Source organism: Cydia pomonella, chromosome 2 (assembly GCF_033807575.1).
Source record: "Cydia pomonella isolate Wapato2018A chromosome 2, ilCydPomo1, whole genome shotgun sequence".
In the NCBI taxonomy this organism is placed as follows: Eukaryota; Metazoa; Arthropoda; class Insecta; order Lepidoptera; family Tortricidae; genus Cydia; species Cydia pomonella.
In genome coordinates, this window is record NC_084704.1 from 9,180,501 (window position 1) to 9,203,908 (window position 23,408).

Sequence of the window (23,408 nt, forward strand, 5' to 3'; positions counted from 1 at the left end):
ATTAATAATCTATCGATGTTTAACTGCTTTATCTACTACTTTTTCAAATGTGTTTGAAAAAGTTGAAGTTGTTTGAAAATGTGTTCGCAAAGTGTTGACTTACCAAAGACAATTTGAATTTCGCGCCTTTTCCTACTGACAAGTTGGGTTGGGTGTGTATACGCTGTGTACAAGTATACGCTGTCTTGTGTTTCCTTGTGTTGGTGGCAAAGCCGTGGAAAAGTGGTTAAAATGTAAGTACTGTGTTGGAAAGTGAAGTTTAAATTTATCGCTAAAAAAAAACCTTCAAAAAAAGTATTATTATAATCGTTATTATTTTAAGTCGGTTAATATCTTAATGATGTCTTGTGAACAACTAATTCCATACCTACTAATATACCGACAAGTTATCGATACTGTCATATGAACATTTTGTCAAGCCCTAGCGTAAAGTAACAGTTTAGGTTTTTACACAAAATATTCTAAATGATTTACTAATATGATGAAATATTAACACAAATTTGAAGAAAAACTTATAATGAACTGTATAAATTGGTTTTTTACACTTTTTATGCTGTTAATTTGATAAAATATCGTTACGAAAATTTCGCTAGGAATATCATAATTACCGGTGAAATGAGTATTTTCCTGGGTTTTTTGGCCCTGAAACACTACAACCCGGCACACAACATGACACCATCTTCACTAAATTACTTAATGTATATTTTTCTTTTTGATTCTCTTATATTTTTCACGTCAAAAAATACGGCAATATGATCTTGGCCGCCTCGGCCGACTTCGAACTCAAAAATGGTTACGTTTTCTCATACGTAGTCTGCCTCTTTCGCACTCATGGCTTGTTCATATACGTGATGGCTTCCCTTTCGCACACTTCATCTGTCTGTCAAGCGAAGCGTTTGACATGTCACTGGAGCAGAGTTCAATAATCGATCAAATATCAAATATTACAAATCGTGACGTTTGGAGGGACTATTCATTCTCTATGTCTCTTAGCAAAAAGTGTCATCGACCGGATAGATGTAATAAGCCTTATATTTGGCTAACTTAGGCCAAAAGGGCCCTCCACACTCGTGCGCGAATCGAGGCACGAAGCCGCGAACGCGAGTGTGGATGGCCCTCGCGTCGATTTCGCAGGTTGTTCACGCCTAATTCCCCGTTTTTTGTCGGTATTTGGCCCGCGTCAAAGGAGACGCGAAGCGCGAACTTGCAAGACTCCACCCTCGCAATCGCTTCGCGCCGCGATTCGCTCACGAGTCGGTTAATCTGTTAACCTTCTATGGCGGCTACTTGGTTATATTGGGTGCGAACTTGATCAACCAAAAATCAATTGGACAGTTCCGTTTGAATCAGTGCCTTGCCGCAAACTAAATCCGATCAGCTGACGCTTCGGCGCCATCTTGCCGCGAACCTAACTGCGAAATCGCCGTGAAGTTGTGCGAGTGTGGAGTCTACGTCAACGTCGCGGTATGTTCGCTCCGCGAAGTCGCGCCGCGATTCACGCGCATAGTGTGGAGGGGGCTTAATGTACGTAGTCATGAAACTCTGACTGGACTCGCGACTGGGACTGGCAGCAGGCGGGCACGGTAGTGCGAATGCGAACGCCAACGCGGAATGAGAGTCGTAGGGAGTCTTGTGTGTGGGTTTTTTGTCCTCCTAATATCATTCTCGTGGTCCCGGAGAAGAGGCTTTTATATTTTCTGTAATTTTGTATTTTTTTCCCTCAAATATGTTCTCTGAGAAGAAAAGTTCTGTAAGCCACACCAACACGAAAGATTTTTACATCTCATGCCTTAGAGCACAGCCAAACCAATTTATTTATTTTATTTATATTTTTATTCCAAATCCGATTCTTTTTTAAATTTACAAACCGCTATTTAAGCAATCTTAAAATCAAAAGAAGAATAATCTCGCTGTCTCCTTTTGTCAGTTCTTATGTTGAAGTTCAAGCTAATAAGATTGAGGTCTGTTGCTGCTATAAGCCGAGTTGAGTCGAAATCCAAACTATATACAGGCGAATGCCTCTTTGAAGTGAAGTACATCTGAAAAAAAAAGTAGTAATCATTTTATGTAAGAGTTCTAAGAAACCTTTTGACCGCTACGACTATTTTATATACCGCGCAATAGTGAACTTTATTATAATATCTTAAGGTTCAATTTATACTGTAACGTACCCTCTTTCTGATATGCCCGATTTTGACGGTCAAAGGGTCCAAACCCCATAATGTATGTTGGGGTAGTACGAAGACGTCATTTAAGGTCATAGTTCAGTTCTAATTCTAAGTTTAAGTTCAAATATACCTTATTCATGTAGGCCTAGCAACAAGCACTTATGAATAGTAAGACAGTATTACATATAATTATCTTAAGCTAATTATCAGAGCAATTTATTGATCATGTGAGTAATGTAGTTTCCGGATGCTACGCTAGTGTGATAACTCGTGTAAGGATTGAAAATCAGCAAAAAAAGCTATTTAGAGCATGATTAAAAGTCTAATCAAAATAGTTACCTGAACATGACATTTGGCATTTCTTTGATCATACAACACGCACCTAGAGTGCTCTGCGGCACCTGCTAGGATGGCACGGTCACCATCAGTCTTCGCACAGTACAGGGTCACTAAGAATGGGTCATTCGAGTCATATACCTGGACAATCATAAGTTTTATTTTAAAATAATCCCAAGGTTTTGAAACCCAAAAAAATTTTTTTGTTATATAGGGGTTTGGGACATTTTTTTTTTTTTTTTTGCACTATTTGATGAAAAACCTACCATGTTTGAAGAGCTCTTCATTTTGGTTGGAATAAACATGAAATCCAAAAATGTGGAACAAATAAAATGTATGCGAATTCCCATTGAGTTACGAAAATTTTATACATTTTCGTAACTCAGTGAACAATTTTATAGAACGGTGAAATTGGGCTTATATTTTACAGAAAATAGGAAACTCTGTTTATCAAAAATCTGAGAAAAATGAAAAAACGATTACAAAATAAAAAATAGCCCTTTTATGTCAATATGTTAAAGGAATATAATTATTGTAAAAACTTTACTTTGTACTTACAATGTCAAAAGTTCTAGTATCAATGAGTTGCAGTTTCCCAGCATGTGTGACATAAGCAATTGTGTTCTCATCATGCCACTGCACATCTCGCACAGCTTGCCTTATATCAGGGGACACATTGGTGTAAGAGACAAATTTCAACCTGGGGAAAAAAAAGTTGTTAATATGGTTTAATACTCTGTGTAGCATGGAATTGAATATCTTGGCATAACTGATAAACTAATTATTATTTTAGTAGTATAAAACGTAAAATTACCTACTTTGTGACATCAACTAAAAGAGGCTTACTATCTCCATTTGGACCAATAGCCAGTTTAGTTTGTGATTTATTTACTGATAGGCATCTCAAACCTTCAATATCATGGTGAGGTACTCTTATTATATCTGAATCTGAAAAAAATAGCGTTTTCATTTATGAACTACACCCAATTGCAACAAGAAGTGTGGAGAGTATAAATATCAAAACTGTTCTTACTTTTATAAAACTTTAACTTTGCAGGTGCATTCATATCATGCTCTATTCCATTAATGTGCCAGTAGCAAAGGTTAGGACTGGTGCATGAAGCAGTCACTGCAATGGGCTCATCTCCAGTATGAATCAGTTCCACAGCAGAAACTTCTGACTGGCCCCCATCATGACAGTCTTGAATATGGTGGAGCAAGCATGGTCTTTGCCTTGTGCCCTTAAATTTATAAACAATAGCACATCCATCTCTGCAAAAAATTTTAATAATATAAAGGATGAAAATGTAATACAAATAAATTTCAAAAATGTTTCTGTAAGTTTACTGAGTACCTATTTCCACATACAAGGAGACCATTTTTAATCACAAATCTTGATATATCATTTGTTCTTATGTCATTTCGTTCAACTTTAGGTACTTCCACACTCCATATATATCCACCATCCTTTAAACCCTGTTGGTCGACAGGATAGCAGCATAGTTTTGATCCAAGTGCTATTAGCACAGCTTCTGAATTGTGAAACTTCATCCAGGGCATGTATTTTGTATTATAACGGAGAGTTTTCTGGAAATCATATCATGACATATGCGTTTTTATATCATTAAAATAAATAACTTTAATACCATAGTATTTCAATTATTGTATACAATATACTGCTATTAAAAAAATATTGTATACCTGTTTGTAAATTCCATTACACCAATTTCTTGAAACTCTACATAATGTATATGATGAGAGTGGCTGGGACCTGCAAATAAAACATTAATAAGGTTACGACATATAATAAAATTATCTATCATCCTCTCATTTAAAAAATTTTGTTGTTTTGGTTAAGAAAAGGTTTGGTGAAGAAGGAAAGAAATCTAAAATTTATTTTATTTTAATGTCGGGGTATGATTAATTGTATTAAATATTCACTGTAATAAAAATGCATTACCATTCTTTCTTATTTTATTTATTTATACCTGTTATCGACACTGTTGCGTACGAATAGGTCAGTGAAAGATCTCCAGATTGTATTATCTTCAGTAATAAAGGTCTTCAAAGTTTTACAAGTGAGCATTACATTGCTAAGGTCTGCTAATGATAAAAATTTGAAGATTTTAGATAAAATATCAAAAGGAAGATCAAGAAGAGTTAAATCAGACATAATGTCTGTTTTGATTCCATATATTCCATTTCAGTGATCAGAATAGTAGACTAGTTTATTTATTCATATTCTAAGGACAGTGGTGACTGTTATAATTAGTAAGCAAATCAAATTAACACAATGCGAGGATAAGAACAAGACATGACGATTAAGACAAGACATAAACTGATAAACATGTTGACAGTTTGATGACAGAAGAATGCGGCTAGTAGACTAGATCTGTTTGAGCTATTCTGAAAAATGTTGAAATCATGATAAAGTGATCTTACACGATTGATGAAGGCCAAGTTGACAAAGAAAAAAAAAACAAGCGGTGACAGTTTCATATATTTTTTAATAAAAGAGTGAGCAGGACAAACTTCATGACGTCACAAGTTCACAACGGACACAACCCCTTCCGTAGGACACAACGGTACTCTATTACATTCTGTTCTCGTATAAACGTTTTTTTTCTTTTTCTCCTAGAAACAATACAATTTTCTTAGAAAGTCGTTGTTAATGTAATTTGATGTAACGTGTGATAGTACCAAAGTTAGTTTGTGTGACTGTAAAAAACATTTATGTTTTGTGTTGTTGTTGACTAAATACCGTTTTGCGATGAAGTAGCACTGTGCCATTCAAATAATGGATTTATTTAAACAGGGTACGTATAACATTATTTACTTGTGTTTAAATTTTCCGTTCACCAGTACATAGTCTCATATATATACATAAGCCTGAAAGAAGTCGGGTTAACCCTGTTAGTGTGACGCATTAGTTGTGCGAACTTAATCAAGGCCGTACGATCCAGTAACTGGTACGCGCTCGTATGGCGATGGGCCATCGAGCTGAGTATCGCCCGTCTCGCCATCAGTGGGTGGATCTGGATAATTTATCGGGAGTCTGTTATCGCGTGTTTGGGTGGCTATAACACTCTTATTTGCGTGTCGCTCGACTGCGCAGCGCACGGCTGTTCGCATCGTGCTACTGGCAAGCTAATTGGATACGCAATCATTGTCTTCCCTTCGTCGAAGCTGTGTAACGTAGGAAACGCGACGGACGCACTTATTTCTAACATCCAGTGTGTGATTTGTTATTGTGTAGCTAGCAAGTAAACACATTTTACAAATTTTGAGACTAATGACAATGATATAAGTATTAATTTATGTGACTTTCTGCAAGTGTTATTAGATATTAGGTGGGTAATTCAGTGGAATACTTGCTTCCTTGATTGTATTATTGATTATCAAGCAAACAACTGCCAGCAGGCTTAAGATACATCACAGTAAGTCAGCAGTATTTATATAGACTTATTTTTGTCCTAGGAATGAAGGGTCCAACAAGACAAGCTCCACCTGTGCCAGGCAGTGGTGTAAATCGCTACTCCCCAGTGACCAATTGGAATGATGATCCTTTCGGTACCGATTTATTTGAGCCATCACCACAATTTGCTCAGAAAAAAAAGCCACCCCCACGGCCACCACCACCCAAGGTGAACAGCAGGCAGCCAGACTTCCCAGTGAAACCTTCCCACTTTATGAGAAAACCTACAGTTCTTACGTCACTACTGTCCAGGAAAACCAAAACAACAGCTACCAACCAAAGTAGTTATATCATTAATACTAACCACAATAATTTACTAATGGATGGAAACTGTGAACTGGATGCTAGCAAAATGTTTCCAAGATGTGAACCAAAGAATGTTCAGACTGGTGCACTGATAGACCTGTCTTCACCTCCTAGCTCTCCCACCTTCACAACAAGATCTAGCAGTGATGGCCTCAGTGTTGATAGCTTCAGTTCCGATGCCACAACCTCCACCAATCACCACAATGCATTTAATAATGGAAACGCTTCACAGGCTGAGAGTGGGTTTGAAGATGATTTTGATCTCTTTCTGCATTCTAGAAAACAAATGAATAAAGAGGATACTCTAGATGATTTTACAGCAGTAGATCCATTCTCACCACCACCAGCTTCCAATAAGCCTCCCTTATTAAAGAAGCCCACTTTAAGTAAAGATCTGTTTGAAGTGTCCAGTACTCCGAGTGTACCTGTAACAGCTCTCTCTGTAGGGCCTACTATAATAAGGGCAAAGCCAGCCCGACCCAAGCCCCCGGACAACTCAGCCTTGTTGAAGAGTTCCATTGGAAGTCTGTCGGTCACCTCCATGAATCTGAACACCACCACTCCAATTCAGAAGATGAACAACGGATTTGGGGACAGCTTTGTAAGTATTAAAATATTCATAATTTCTGATGTCATAGCTGCAATGGTATCAATTAAACTCAATCATTAAGTAATTATGTTGTAATTGTGCCATTCAGAACAACCCTGAGCTCTTTGTTCACCTAATTGCATGTTATTAACAGGAAACTTCACCAAATTATATGAACCAAAAGTAGTACCAACTTTTTGGGTTTAGAAAAATACCTTTATCTTGTTGTGAAACTAATTAGTTATTGTTGTTTAACTAACAAACTATAATTAATATGTCCACACAGTGATGGCCATGTTTGGAATGAACAGTTATTGGAATAAACAATTATATTGTCAGGTATCGTGAAATACTGCATAACTAACAAAGTTGAAAGAGTTTGAAATTCAAAAAATGTACAAGGTTACTGCATTTGTTAGTTACGCGGAATTGCACTATCCTGATGATATGTTACTAAATTATTCATGATTGATTTATTTGTAACATAAATAATACATCAACATTTCATATTTGAACTTGAATTTCACGGTACACATCAACATGGACTTAGTTCATGTAATTTTCGATCCCTGGCGTTTTAGTTCTAGCAAGGAGTTGTCTACAAGGCAAGCTTTTTTTGTGACTCGTCAGCTTTTTGTTTTCGCAGATCCATTACTTATCCTGATAAAATATTTTTTTACAAATTTGGCCAAAATACCTACTTACTCTAAATAAAGGTTAGCAATGTAGAGCTTATATCTATACCTAAATAAATAGTAATGTTTTGTAAAACGAGAGGTGAAGAAAAAGATACATGCACTACCTACGGCAATATTATCATCTGAATCTAAGCATGTTAGTAAGATAAGAATGATTAATAATTATAGTTTCTTGCTGGTCATGGCCACAATCGCCATTATGCACAGATTCTGCCTCTTATAGTTATAGATCTCTAATAAGTTATAATATAAAAGTAATTGGGTAATATCAGTTTTTGGTTTTACTAGTCAGAACGACGAACCTTAGTTTCGTCATGTCCGTTCACGGCTTGGCTGAGTAATCGTTAGTACTATAAGTAGCAAGCTGCGATTTGACATGGGTATGTGACTATATACGAGCCCCAATACATATAGAGTTGCAGGCGTCCATAGGCTACGCTTACTAACTCACAAGACATGACAGTCACAAGTTAAGCTGGTTTGAGAGCGTTTAGTCGCCTACCTTAGACGCACCAATAGAGATCAGACAGCTATTCTGTTAGAATTCTGTATTAGTTCATAATGAATCTTATTCCGTGCTCAATAGAGTAGTAATTCAATAAACGCTACCTATGCGGCTTGACCATTTTTTCATAGTGGCACGCGCCTTTGCGGTTTTTAAACAATAGATAAGACGATAATCCGTAGAAGCTCACGGAGAAAAATAGAAACTATACATTCACTGAGATAAGCCGCAGGCAAATAGGCGAATTTGCGATGGTTTCTAGTTGACTACGGAACCCTAAGAATCTCCCCTTTTTTAAGTTAGGTAGTGTGTTGTGAACTGGTAATTACGCAATCTACAATGCATGCTCTTGGCCGGCTTTAAATAGGCATCAGTGGCCTCATTAGATTTTAGATTGCAATACCTGATTTAAAATTAAACAGCATACCTATTACCTACCCAGTACCTTTATTGAAACCGACACTATGGATTTACAAATCGAAGTTAAATTTAAAATAAAGATAGATTTAGAAATCGATTTGCGAAATAATTGAGAAATACAGGTATAGACTGGTGACATTGCATACTTTTAGATACCTATTTACTGAAAGGCTGTTGGAAAATCGCCGTCTAAGCTAAGCCGACCCCGATTACAACCCGATAACTAGCACTACCGGTTAGCTCAATGAATTCTTACTTAATACGACATATACGTGCCGTTTTCCATGTTGGTATTCATGTCGCGTAACTATTGTCTTTTAGTCACGAAACAATGTTAATGATACATAGTGTTGCTAAAGACGCAGCCAAAAAACGAATTCAATGTCAAGTGGACAGGTAGTGCTTGCAACGGGGCGTCACGGACGCGCTACACCAGGGGTCGCCAAATGGCGGACCGGTCCGCATCCGGACCGCCGACCCATTTTGTGCGGACCGCGAGAACACAGCCACTTTTGCACTACAGAGTACGTCATTTAAAATAAAAATGTATCCCCCGCATTATCTTTGTTGAAGTCAATTTGAAAACGGCCGGGCGAAGTCACTAGCTAAGATAGTCCAGACCTTTATTATTTCTGTAATTACATTTGTTTAATAAATATTTTTTCTATAAAATGTTGTGCGGACCGCGATGGTCATTTCATTTCTTAAAACAGACCCCGAGCGAAACTAATTGGTGACCCCTGCGCTACACCTTGTTAGATTTGTATATACTTACCATAATTATGTTTACCTGTTACTATAGTCAATTATCATATGACTACGCGAAAATCTTTATTATGTTACAAATTTGTCTGTTTTTCTAGTTTCCGAGTATGCAAAACAAATCCTCGATAATTCTTGCATGCGTGGTCTTAAGGTGCCGTTGGTTCAGAAAGCAGTTTTTGAAAAAACGTACGCTTTTTTCGATCACAATACGGTTGCCAAAATTTAATTAACAATCTTGAGGGTTTTCTCTACTTACCTTATCCGTCCGTCTTTCTTGGAAAACGTGTTGGTAGCTTACTTCAATGAACTGGCGAATAAGTGCCTACAAGCCCAGCACCATTGACATATAAATAATAATAAATAAAAAAATAAAAAAATAAAAATTATTTATTTCAGATCAAAGATCCATATTATGTTAGTACTTATACTCTAGACTTAATAACTATGTTAGTTTGAGAAAACACATAAAATAAAAACAAAAACCAAATAAAAACAAAAAAAAACTTCCTATTTGGCCCTTCCAATGGCGACTTCGACCCAGTATTTTGTTGTAGGGCAGTCTAGGCTTTCCGACAATGTCCTGAGGAGGCTATTGCCACTGCAACGCACTCGCCTAAGTAATGATCCAACACGCTTGCGTCTGATTGCGAAAAAGTCATCACTTCGCGCTTCCGCAAACATGCTAGATGCACTACAGTGCTTGGGCAGTCGCAACAGCATCCTCAAGACATTGTTATACTGGACCCTCAGTGCGTTGTATGCCCTATGGGTAAAATTTACCCACAGACTGCAGGTGTAGAACGTCTGACAGTATGCTTTAAAAAGCGTCATTTTGACTTGTTCGTTACACCTTGCAAATCTGCGGGCAATCATATTACCACGCACCGCCATCGACCTTCTCTCCCTCTCAAGGTCTAGGTCATCCTTCAGATCTTCTGTAAGGATATGCCCCAGGTATTTGAACCTCTCCACTCTCTTCAGGGGCACACCGCAAAGCATGATCTTAGGTATTGTTGTTGGGTTGTATTTCTTGGCTTTAAAGAGGACGAACTCACTCTTGCTAGTGTTATACCTAAGACCATGCTCCTCAGCATACCCCTCGCATATAGTGATGAGTTTTCGTAACGAGTCGCTCGACGGACCCAGCAACACCATGTCGTCTGCATAGCTGATGTTGTTGAAACACGTTCTTTCTATATGACATCCGACATGTGTGTTGCTGAGCTCCTCGATCAACCCATTAACGTAGAGGTTGAACAGAATGGGAGATGTTAGTCCACCCTGACGAACCCCACATTTGAGACTATACTCGTCTGAGTTTTCTCCCGCCCATCTCACGCAATTGACCTGGCTGCCGTACCAGTACTTTAACAGTTCGACGCACTCCCTTGGTATACCCGTTTTCGCTAACTTGTCCCACAGTACGTCGTACACAACCAGGTCAAATGCTTTCGACAGGTCCAGAAAACACGCATATATGGGTGTATTCCTGTCTTTATAGTACCTGATAGCCCTCTTAACACACAATATTGCAGTCTCGGTAGACAATCCCTGACGGAAGCCGAATTGTGCATCATGCAGCTTCACGTATCTACAAAGCTGCTCATTAATAAGGCTATCAAGTACTTTGGCGAGAACAGTTGCCAGAGAGATGGGCCTGTAGTTTCCTATGTCCGACAAATCCCCCGTTCTGTTCTTTATCAGCGGCACTACAACTGTCCTAGTTAGCTTCCTAGGGAGATAAGCGTGTCTTAAGCACATCGTGTAGAACATGGCCAGCACCCGTGGCAGGTGTATGCCCGCATACTTGAGATGCTCTATGCTGAGCCCGTCATGCCCCGGCGATTTACCCCTTTGCATGTTTTTAATCACATTTTGAACTTGCTTCGCTGAGAAACTAAGGGTACTTTCACCCATAACGGACTCAGCACATAGCACCGCTTTTACAGGTTTATGGAGGATTGGGTCTATAGAAAACACTCGCTTGAAGTTATTCGCGATGCCCTTCTTGTCGCTAACTCCCCCTACACTCCCAGGGACACTAGGTCTCACATTAAGCTTATTAGTGCTTTTCCAGAAGGCTTTGAAGTCATTTGTTGCTCGTTTAGTGGCAAGGATGTCGGCTTTAATTTGGTCCTGCCTATCTTGACACCATTTTAATTTTGACTTGAAGACCCTCCTGGAATCACACATATCATCATACACTCGTCCCTGTTTAGGTTTATTTAACGACATCCACACCATAAACTTTTCTCTAGCGAGTCTATGGGCGCCCGCGACGTACTTGTTCCACCCCGCTACGACATTTCGCTTGGCGTGCCCTTTCCTGCTAGACTTTCTCGCCGCATCCGTCAATGTGTCAATTATGTCGTCATACATTTTATCTAAAATTACCGAGTGATTTCGTTCCATACATAATTTATCAGCACATGACGTTAGCTCGGTCGGAAAGTCTAGCATTCTCAGGCTCTCGTTGCACAGTGCTTGGTACACTTCTATTTGCGAAGGTTGCCTGTCACCCCACATTACCCCGTCGTTACGTACCCTGCCAGTAGTACATTTAATCTGTAGCTTATTTAATTTACAATCAATTATGAGCGGCAGGTGGTCCGACCAATATGCGTCATATTTCACACTCACGTTGCAAACCGTTTGTCTCGCTGCCTCCGTGACAACACAGTGGTCCAACCACCTGTTACATCCGTGCGCTTCACTCGTAAATGTAAATGTCCCCGAATCAGAGCCCAGCATTTCCAAATCCACGCAACTCCACATCTGCGTTTCGCAGAACTGCAGCAATTCATGGTAAAAAAGTTCCTTAGGGTGCGCATTAAAGTCCCCTAAAACATATATCGCCTCAACGTCCGTGCTGTCCTCGCTGATAGCACTAATCTCGCCTAAGCATTCAGTGAACAGCGGCACATTTTCAAGCTCATTTACCGGCATATATACACTAAATACTAGGAATGTGGACTCCCGCACTTTCACCTTTATTGCCACTAACCGCACATTTTTACACTCGACTACGGTGACTTCCGAAAACGCAGACTTTCTCCATAGCAGCCCGACTCCCCCGTGTGGCCGCCCTATAAGTATACCGGCCCCTGTGTCGACTGCAGATGATCCCGTATATGCGAAGTCTTCATGTATTGTCCCGAGAAGCGGCAAGTCGTGCGGCAATAGCCAGGTCTCCTGCAATGCCACAATGTCTCCTTCCTTGCACAGATCCCTTACACCCTCTATCGACCTCTTCAGACTTTTACAGTTAAAACTTATTAAGCGACTAATGGGTGTATCTGTCATATTGTTCGTTCTGTATAATATTTCCATTCTCACCGCTTTCCTTAAGTGCCTCCTCTCCGCGATCCCTCAGAGAGATGAACCGCCTGTAGTAAACCCCCTCCGGCCACAGTGCGTCATCCATGAAAATACTTAATTTGTCTGACGCCACGAATAGTTTATAGGAGTGATAGGCCTTCTGTTTTCTCATTTTTATTTTTACTAAGGCTACATTTTCACCGGTTTTCTGCAATAAATAATCCCGTATGTCGTCCTCTGACACATCTTTATGTACATTATAAATAAATAATGGCACTTTGACCTCCGCGGCTTTAAATCTCATGTTTGAGCTCGACTCGGCCTTGCCTTTATTTCCGATATACTTATATTTTGGTTTTTTACGTTGCACCGTCTCCCAACCATTATCGTTATTCGGTTGTTTCCATTCAACCCCATTTTGTAGCATATTCGCAAAAGATAACCTGTTTCCATCCGCACCGCTAGCTAATGTGTTTACCTCTTGTCTTGACTCGTTAACAACCTTGTCATCCGGCTGCACCGAACGAGTTCCATATATCTAAGGACGGGCCTTATGGGAAATAAGAATGGGGCCAGTAAACCGGTGTCACGCACACGAATTCGAGCCAATCGTGCAGTCTAACGCCACAACGCGATTGGTTGATGAGTTCGCATTACGCGCGCGATTGGTTACAACTAGTTGCGTTAGAGTGCATGATTGGCTGGAATTCGTGAATGACACCACTGAACTAGCACCATACTTAGTGCCCGTAAGGCCCGTCCTTTGATATATGTCAATGCCCAGCACGCTTTCGTGCAATTATTTGATGTTAAAACTGTAAGCCACCATTTTGAAAATTGTACTTTTACTGTTTTGACAAAAAAAATCTAATTTATAAGTTTTGTTTTTTCTTCGCATGTGTGTTGAAAAACATCGTATAAAACGCGTGTGCAGTGGTCATTAACTCATTACCCAGATCGGCTTTATTATTGCGCGCTCGCTTACAGCTCGCGCGCACAATATCGCCTCGTGTGTAATGACCAACTTAGCACACTTTTATCATAATGTACTATAAATGGCAGTTTAGGTGTATAAAGGCATAAGTGTTACGTGGAACTTACACTCCTTTACACCTGCGCTGCCAGAGACTTGTACCCTCTTTCACTAGGGCCACAGTATTATAACCTTGAACTCTCGATACAACTTAGTGGTCAAGGGTAGACTGAGCGAAAATTTTATGATTAAGTATGAATAATATTGACGTTGGCATTCTCAAAAGATAAAATTATTTTGCGTAACAAATAAATATGTATACGGTACGGCAGGTAGTTGAATTAGGATTTAAAGTCGTTCGATTTGTATATATGTTTTTGTATTTGTTTATTGTTAGGTAAAACCGCACGTGACACCACCTGCAAAAAAGGGTCGTATAATAATTGGCACCTGAGCGCGGGCTAGTCCAGCGCTCAAAAAACCAGTGTAGGCGCGCTTTCCGATATCGCGCCTTTGTTACGGAGGTCATATTTTAGACTGGCTTGTAGCGTTCGACTCGCCGGCACTCACTAACCGTAGCAACCACACAAGAAACCGCAAATCATTTTTCCATTTATTCCTTTTGAATATTTTTGCAATTTCCACAGGAGTTGTAATTTAATAACGGGTTAAAGTGACCGGAGCATTTTTTATTCAGGTAGCTCGTGCGGTTTTACTTAACAATAAACAAAGGATTAGCCGCTCGGGGCCACAACAAATCAAACTACTATACCTGATAAACGATGTCACAATTATCCTTACAGCTAGATACGCGTATAAAAATGTCTCGTCATCTTTCTTTGCACTCTTTGAGTGGTCGTGGCAACCATGAATAAGGTGGTATGTTGTCGCTGCTGCTATAATCCTTGATGGCTCTACAGCTGACATACTATAGCAACTACTACTAGTATTCGTTTAGTGCGATAATTTGTTTTGCGAAAACACTACTTTAGTGCTGCTGGTTTTATTAAACACACCAGTAACTTTTCTTTTAGGATTCGAAACCGTTCAGTTGGGACAGGGAGTCTCCGGAGCGAGAGGACCGCGAGAGCTCCCCGCCGATGCCGACGATCCCGCCGCCGCCGCCGCCCCCGGGCGCCGAGGACGAGCACGCCGCGTGGCCCGACGAACCCGACTTCGCCTCCGAAGACTTACCTTCAGATGAAGAACCTTACGCCATCGCTCTGTTTGATTACTTCACTGATCACCCCGAGGATTTATGCTTTTCCGTAAGTTAACAATTAATAACTTTAACTGGAATGTTTATTGCGAAGCACTGTAGATACTCAGGCTGTGGAAATGGTTGCAGGTGCTAAGTTAAAACGGTTTGCTCCGTTGGCAGGTTCACTAGGTTCTAATTTATTTAAAATATCCTAATAGCTTTTCTGTCATAACCTGAAAACGAAGGGATTTTGGATAGTTGACATGAGAATAGGGATGACTTATTATATTTAGTACTTGATTTGGCCAAGGTTGCTGTATCACATCTGATTAATTTTAATTTTTATTGATTAGAATTTTTAATTGATCCCCGAAAGTGCAACCGGGCGCGGTAAGGAAACGTTTTGAGTGAATCCCTACTGCATTGCTTCTAGAATCAATGTTCAAAACAAATAAATTTGCTTTGTTTATGAACAGTATGGCCGGCGGCCAAGTGGCGGGTTATTAATAGCCTCAAATATGTAGGTGTCGCTCATTACTTCAGGAGCTTGTATGGAGCATTTCTTCCAAAATGGTTTCTAGACGTTGACTTTACGTTGACGTTAAAATCATGGGACCATGGTAGCGGTATAAAGTTATGATACCGATACATTATACCGATTAGGCCGCGCGGCTCCGATATAAAGGTATCGCTACCGTTTTAAAATAACGGTACCGGTATTTTTTCCGGTATATACCTTAACCGTTATTATAGTTACTGATATTATTAAATAAAATCAAAAGGGTTTACGGGCTTACACTTACATAGACAGCTTCATCCAATAGGATCCAGTTGGCGCAAGGCGCGGGCGGCTTGGCAACGAAGCCTAAGCTGATTGGGTACCTATGATAGCTTTATATTATTTTTCGGTAGCGAAATAAATTTATTCGGCTACCTAAATGGTTCAGATTAAACCGGTATGACGTCATACCGTTATATAAAGGTTTCGTTATTTTTCGGTTATGCAGTCCCTGATGGGACCTCTGAAATCCCCTCGGATTAACCCCTTGACCATGTCGTAACTAATAGACGATGCCTACTAAGGCTAGGTATATCGACCCCCCAAATAAAATTACCAAAGTTCTTGGGATTCCCGCTGATAACAACTGTGTTTTCCCTGTAATTTATTGCAAATTGTTTTGGTTTTAACTACAGGAAATTTTCATTTGGAATATCGTTCTCAATATTATTGATCTAAATGGTAAATATTGGAAATAGCGTCTGCCCGCGACTTCTTCGCGTCGCGTAGTAGAGTGTAAACGACCTTTTGATTGCTCCAGCCACAAGATACGCTCGATCCAAGAGATACGAGATCCCTGGAGTTCAGTACAAATTGAAATAAGTACAACGGCCGTGATGCCGTGGACAGTTAAATCTAAGCATATTAAAATATACCTACGTATATGACATGAGCAATGTCTGTCCTTTGCGCCCTTTGTAAATGTACATAATACAAAGTTATTATTACACTCCGTTCGTCTTGACTGTGACATAATTGACATTACATAAGACTTGTATTCTTTTTTTATCTTGTCTAAGATATTAGTCATGAATTCATGATCAAATTTAATAAGATAAACACGTTCTAGAATCCTGTCTGTTTTTCATTTGTTATCAAACCAATGGCAACTAGAATGGCATATGAAATTTAGCCACATTTTTATGTGAACGAGAGTAAATTTTATATAGGCATTGCATTTTCGCATAAAATATCAACTATTTTAATCGCTGGAGTGAGCGTGAAGCGTCTCCAATACAGGCTGTCCCGCTGTTCACCTGTACAGGTCATATTTTCTCAACGCATTCTCGTCAAATGTTTTGAACAGTGTCAAACACAGGTATACTGGTTGGTTTTCTATAAACTGCACATATTTGAAGGGGTGATATTTTAGCCTATTTTATAGGTGAAACTGTTTTTGTTCCTTGTTTTTAGTCATTAGTCTTTCTGTTATAGATTTTTAAACTTTATAGTAAAATTTTAGGTTGTACAGCTAATTGACACGGTATAACTTTAGATCTAATTGTTCAAAATGAAAAAAAAAATGCAGGCTAATAACAAAAAACCGGTTACTGAATATCGATAGCAATTAAAAACCAACCTGAGGAAAAAAATCTGCAAAAAAAATATTGTGAAAATGGTTATAAAAATCTGTTTCTTAATGGAAAATCCCATTGTGTTTTCAAAAAATGGACATTTTACTTCTTTTTTAGGGTTCCGTAGTCAACTAGGAACCCTTATAGTTTCGCCATGTCCGTCTGTCTGTCTGTCTGTCTGTCTGTCTGTCTGTCCGAGGCTTTGCTCCGTGGTCGTTAGTGCTAGGAAGCTGAAATTTGGCATGGATATATAAATCAATAAAGCCGACAAAGTCGTACAATAAAATCTAAAAATTTAATTTTTTTTAGGGTACCTCCCCTACACGTAAAGTGGGGGTGAATTTTTTTTTTTCGCTTCAACCCTAGAGTGTTGGGTATCGTTGGAAAGGTCTTTCAAAACTAATAGGGGTTTTCAAGAAACATTTTTTGATAAAGTGAATATATTCGGAGATAATCGCTCCGAAAGAAAAAAAAAATGTGCCCCCCCCCCCCCTCTAACTTTTGAACCATAGGTCCAAAAAATATGAAAAAAATCGTGGAAGTAGAGCTTAAGAAAGACATTAAATGAAAACTATAGCGGACATGATTAGTTTAGCTGTTTTTGAGTTATCGCAAAAAGTTTTCCCTTCATAGTAAAAAGACTTACTTTAATTAGGTACTGATTATGCAAATTTGCCTATTTGTTTAACTCGGGTGAAAGGTACCGTTTCATCCCTTGGTTAACAATTTACTATACTTTAAGCTCCAGTTTAGCTTATTGTGACGGAAGAGTAACTACGGAACCCTACACTGAGCGTGGCCCGACATGCTCTTGGCCGGTTTTTTATTAGTTATTATTGTTCTTCAGTTAATTCTGATCTAAAAAAATATTTTTAATTTGTCTTCCACTTAATAAAATGCCACACAAAATGTCACTTGAATAAAACCATAAATTCATCATTAATTGGCACTTGGCAGTACTACGGTGACGTTTTACTTCAGGTAGTCTAAGTGTGTTATCCGGCAGGGGAAGAAGGAAGATGGCATTAGATAAGCTCTTATCTAATGCCATCTTCTGATCAATAAGGGCTCCCTTAAGAAGCAGTTTTCAGACTTGCCCGAACCACAAGCGCATTTCTTTAATATTTTTAGTATCTTTAATGAGTATATTGTTAGGTTTAACGGTAATTAAAGGCAAAACGCAATGCTGACACGTTTTGTATTGACGTGCGTTGAAATGTCTGACCTACTTATAAGTTATTATATTCACTTAAGTGCGTTGTCTTTTAAGTGCGTAGCAATTTCTCCTTCTAAGTACCTACATAGGTAATCCAGGTTGGCACGTGTCAGCGGTCGTGCGATAAAATTGCATATTATATAGCCGCCCTACACCGATCATTATTCACTGGATTTAATAACACGCACATAATGTTTTCACGTTTTACATTACGGTATCGGCCATATGTTCCTATGACGTTCGTCGTAGTTTTTATTGACATAGGTGTGCATTTCCAATTGTTTATTTTCGCATGAACGTCAGTGAATTGGCGACATCGCGTTGGCGAACTGATAAATCTGTTTCCATTCGGTCTCCGATAACAATGACAGGAACTTGTTATCGCGAGGTTTTTATACGGACAGAGGATATTGTTCGAATGAACTTTTAATATCTTACTGGCTGATGGTCCGACATAATGAGTACATTATGCTCATTTTATTACCATTTATTATGCATGAGTTATAAAAGTAGTGTAATTACATATGTGATAAATAGTGATAATAACTATTATGTACAATGTAGTTGAAATTACAATATTTAATAGACATAATTAACTATTGCTTGAGTTGAGGTTAAAGTTTTATACAAGCGATAAATGATTGAGTATAAATGTACTTATTTAACCTAATAAATATTTGTAGAAATATGCACCAATTGTATTAAGTAAAAATCGATGGTTACTGTATTATTTTTATCCCATCAAAAACATTTTCATGGTCAATGTAGCCAAGACGAGACCATAAGGCTCGCACTGCCAAAAAGATATCAGATCTCTCGTAGAGCCAAGCTTCTAACCCTACAAGCACAAACTCTACTCCTTAGTCAAAATATATCGCTTGGCCATTTCGCTGCCGTCACATAGGCGTAAGGTGAAAAAATTGTTCGCTATTTATTATTTTTTATTATACAATACTTCTTTCTCTCTTTTACTAGGAAGGACAAAAATATTTAATCTGATTAATTTAATAGCCGTTTAAAATATTTGTACATAATTTTCAATCGTGGCTGAATGCCGATTAGGTCTGCCTTCGATGCTTAACCTGTCAACAAATGACAATATGGCGGATATGGAGTGTGGAATTAATTGTGGCCTTCCGTAATGGCGGACGTATGTTTGAACCGTATTTAACAATAATTCCGCTTATAATTTAGTTTTTCCTTCGCAAGTGTGATGAAAAACATTGTGTGTAACTCCAGGGGTAAGAATATTGCAATTTCCATTACCACCCTCGCTTCCAAAATTTCACTTACCCCCCTCGTTGCTCAATGTACTATTATTGTCTTTAATTTCTTCTTCTGTCCAGACTAGGTATGTGATATGCGTGTATGTGAGAGTAGATATGTCGTGGCCAAATCATAGAATTGGTTCATTTCATGAAATTAAATTTTAGAATGGTGTGAATGATTTGACCGAATGTGTGAACCGATAATTTTATGAACTGCATACACATTATTGTAACACACTTAAAACCATAGCCATTAAGTTCCATTGTTCTGTTCTGTACGGGCTAATCGCAGATTAGATAAAACTTGTTTTGAGAGTTTGCAAGTTTGCATGCTAATATACCCCAGATCGAGTCGCCTAATTTCGAGGTAATTGAACATTGTTGTTGGTACTTATCGTTCATGATAATGACCGTATAGCGATGATGCGCAAAATCTACATGTTTGTTGTTCGCAACGCTTATCGAGTATCGACCACTCGGTCACCAATGTCCGGTATAAAGTTACACGTTATGAATATAGAAATAGAAATAGTTTATTTGGTGTACATGAAACTTAACCTATAATACATCCTATTGTAGAAAAATCTTACACTAAAATGGATGCCGCTCAGCATATGCCGATGACTAAGATCCTTAGCCATGGCGCTGGTTTCACAGGGCAACCACAGAGAAGAAAAAAAAATACAGAAAAACACAATAAAATAAAACATAACTAAACTAACGGAGTCGACTACTAGGGGCGAACTTTGACGGGCTTTGTAAATCAATAGGCTTAACTTGCAGACCGACCATAGCGATGTTTTTTCCGATTTAAAACGCGTAACGATATCACAGGACTTCAGGAGTTTTAAGAGCTGTCTTAGGTACTGACCTAACATAATATCTCCTGTCCTGCCGTTTAGAAATTCACATTTGACATTCACGAATTTCGAAGGCATTGAGCTTATTTATTGGCGCCATCTAATGAGCTCTCTCTGTACTGTTTACCAGAAACATGGTAACTCCAGGTTTAACAGTGGCCCTAAGAGCAGTGGGGAGACACTCCTGCTTTCGGCTTTTCTCGGCTCATGATTGCTCCGAGCAATTATTAGGTTTAGCACAACTTGACGTCCCTACACGTGCACGACCACAGAAAAAATAATGAATTGAATTTTGACAACCCTAAATGGCCGAAAGGGGTAGTGCTGCCATACATTAGAAAGGGACAGCATAATTCGTCACTGAATGTATAATAAAAATGTGTAATAAAACTTATGTTTTGTAGGCGTCATTTCTGTACCGTAGTACTATTGTTTATTCTGTGCTAAGAGGTTTAAAGCAGTTAAAAGTAGACGGCACTATTAAATACGGTGTATGCCTAAAATGAATTCATTATGCTTTTGTGACTGAAATCGGTCATGCAAGTTTTATTATACATCTCGAATCTATAACATAATAGTAAAACTAAAAATAGCAGGTAGAGTCAGACCCAGATAACTCTGCAGCGTTTTTGATTGCACAAACTGTGCAAGTGTTATGTTAAACTTCATAGATGCATAGCGCCTGCATAACTATTTCCATATTATATCGACAACCAATTGGTAGGTATCAATCATGTTCGTCTGAGGAATGAGCGTGCTTTGTTAGATGCGAGGTGAAGGCCTCAAGGATAGTCTCGCAAAGTGCTGTTTTTATTGCGCTCTATTGATATCATTTAACTAATCTGAAGCTACCTTATGACCCACTTAAGGATTCACTTTGTTGTTTATTAGGTGTCTATTTGTATTATTGCCCAGTGCTTTAGGTATTTATAGGTACCTAGTGTTTCGTGTCTATGATCATTGTAGTGTATAGGTACTCTAGAGGTTTCATGTTCATAACTTCGCGATTTTCATATTCGATAATTCTGCCTATCCATTTATGACTTGTTTGTTGTTATAGGCCAATTCAAAAATCTATCTAATAAGACGAGTGGACGACGAATGGCTGTACGGAAGGGTGCGCAGCGGGGCCGAGGGCCTGTTCCCCGCCAACTACGTGGAGGTGCGCGTGCCGCTGCCGCGCGAGGCCGCGGAGGCCGCGGTGGCGCGGGCGCTGTACGACTTCGAGCCCGAACAGCCCGGCGACCTGCGCCTCCGCGCCGGCGACGCCGTCGCCGTGCTCTCCAAGCTCAACGACGAGTGGTACTTCGGCGAGTGCAATGGACTCCAAGGACAGTTCCCTCTTAATTATGTGCAAATGAGCTAACTCGCCCTCAATCTACGTATCGTTTCGGTGCTGGTATTTTTAAAACTAGTAATGTGATAAAATATACAGATTTTAAGACTGAAGTCTACTATATCGCTCGAATGATCCGAGTGCTGCTCCTCCGGGCTGGGGAGAGGTAGGCGACAGGAATATAGTGAATAATCTTGTAAATTGATATTAGTGCAATATTGCCATATATTTTATTGATATCTTCGGTAGGGCTAAAATATTTTTTTTTCCAGAAAAACAAAAGGCTGCTTGATTTATGATGAGAAATCAGGTAGGCTCCTGTGAAGCCATATGTGTACAATTAATTTGCGTTTTCGCACTAATGTTGCCATTATAACGTAGTTGTTTAGCTTAAGCACTTATAAGGGCACTGTATGAAATATTATTAGTAATGCTTCTATAGCATTGAATGTAAATAATTCACATTGTAAATCCAGTATTAATATATATGTTGTATATTGTAGCAGTATGGTACATCTCAATTAGGCTTTGGACAAATTTATTTTTTGTGAGGTGAGTAAGTAACCATATACTTTGCTACATGCAAAGTGTGGTTTACTTCGGCCGATAATTGCAACAATTGTTTTGTGTTGTATGATCAACATGATGATTAATATATGCACTGCAGGTAGTCACTAAATCGTCAATGGTAACTAATTTATTTTATTTATGTTATATTCATGGGTCTCCCTAATCGAAACATAAATATAAATCATAACAACAGTGATGCATCTTGTAGTTATTATGTTTGTTTTCTGTTATGTAATTTTAATCGTAACCTCCCGAGGGAAAAATAAAACTCGGGCAAATAAAATAAGGTTGAAATCATGTTGAAATTCCGATTTCAATTTATTTATGTTGGGGACTCGGGTGGTTAAAGGGACCATAATATTAAGTGCCTTATTAAGTATATTGTCTCCAACCCAATAATTTGTATATAAATGATCTTATTTATGTAGTTGTAATAAAATCTAATACCAACTTTTTTTTTTACTTTGCCAGAAATCCCCGGTAGTTATTGGTGTATATGAGAGCACATCCTGAAGACATTAAGTAATATAATAAAAAAGAGTGAAAGGATTCAAATATTCACGAGCGACCGCTATCTGTATGAGTAAGATGAATTGGGTCTGGTAAAGCCAAGTTATCGGTTTAAATTTCAATCTGGCCATAAATTTTTGTATTGGCACAGTACAGTATGATTAACTTCAAATAAGTCTGAAAGCCCCGTGAGATACCATACAACGCAGCGAGAATCGTCAATGTTGTACAACATTAAATATTATTTTTGCATTTTTTATACTACGTCAGTGTTAAACAAGGATACGGCTCGCCTGATGGTAAGCAGTCTCCGTAGCCTATGGGCGCCGGCAGCTCCAAAGGTGTCACATACGTTGCCAACCCAACACTCCGCACCCTTGTTGAGCTCTGGCAACCTTACTCACCGGCATGAACACAACACTGAGTAAGGTCTAGTGTTATTTGACTGCGGTTTTTTGTAAGGTGGAGGTACTTCCCCAGGGCTCTGCTCTAGATCTGGAATGACATCCGCTGTGCTGTGCCCTACCACACAAAGCAAGATGACATTCACAGTGCCCATACCCACATATTAATTATTTGCGCCCTACCGCTATTTATAATTTCAAAACGTTTAATTGGACTTGACTGAACGCAGTTATAGCCACAAAAATTACCTTTTAAAAAAGCAAAACCGTCTTCAAAAAGGATAAAATTATATTATTCCATTTATATATATGTTTGAAGTCTATGTAGTAAAAAACAGGCACACATGGAACGCAGCG

General features: G+C 38.8%; 2 protein-coding genes across 4 annotated transcripts; one reads left to right on the top strand and one right to left on the bottom strand.

The window, feature by feature from the left end:
• Positions 1 to 489: 489 nt before the first annotated feature.
• On the bottom strand, positions 490 to 4,876 carry LOC133533374 (uncharacterized). The gene is made up of 8 exons (XM_061872346.1): positions 4,493 to 4,876; positions 4,206 to 4,275; positions 3,859 to 4,091; positions 3,538 to 3,776; positions 3,323 to 3,452; positions 3,063 to 3,204; positions 2,508 to 2,645; positions 490 to 2,039 (listed from the first exon to the last, which is right to left on the bottom strand). Exons 1-8 carry the CDS (start codon positions 4,675 to 4,677, stop codon positions 1,875 to 1,877), a joined length of 1,302 nt encoding a protein of 433 aa, XP_061728330.1. The 5' UTR covers positions 4,678 to 4,876; the 3' UTR covers positions 490 to 1,874.
• Positions 4,877 to 5,001: 125 nt separating this feature from the next.
• On the top strand, positions 5,002 to 22,587 carry LOC133533357 (uncharacterized). 3 transcript variants are annotated; one of them, XM_061872334.1, is made up of 4 exons: positions 5,002 to 5,089; positions 5,982 to 6,886; positions 14,588 to 14,821; positions 21,292 to 22,587. In XM_061872334.1, exons 2-4 carry the CDS (start codon positions 5,984 to 5,986, stop codon positions 21,595 to 21,597), a joined length of 1,443 nt encoding a protein of 480 aa, XP_061728318.1. In that variant the 5' UTR covers positions 5,002 to 5,089; positions 5,982 to 5,983; the 3' UTR covers positions 21,598 to 22,587. The 3 variants fall into 3 exon arrangements, with proteins under 3 accessions (XP_061728318.1, XP_061728302.1, XP_061728310.1); XM_061872318.1 differs by lacking the exon at positions 5,002 to 5,089 and adding an exon at positions 5,104 to 5,320; XM_061872326.1 differs by lacking the exon at positions 5,002 to 5,089 and adding an exon at positions 5,549 to 5,854.
• The last annotated feature ends 821 nt before the right edge of the window (positions 22,588 to 23,408 follow it).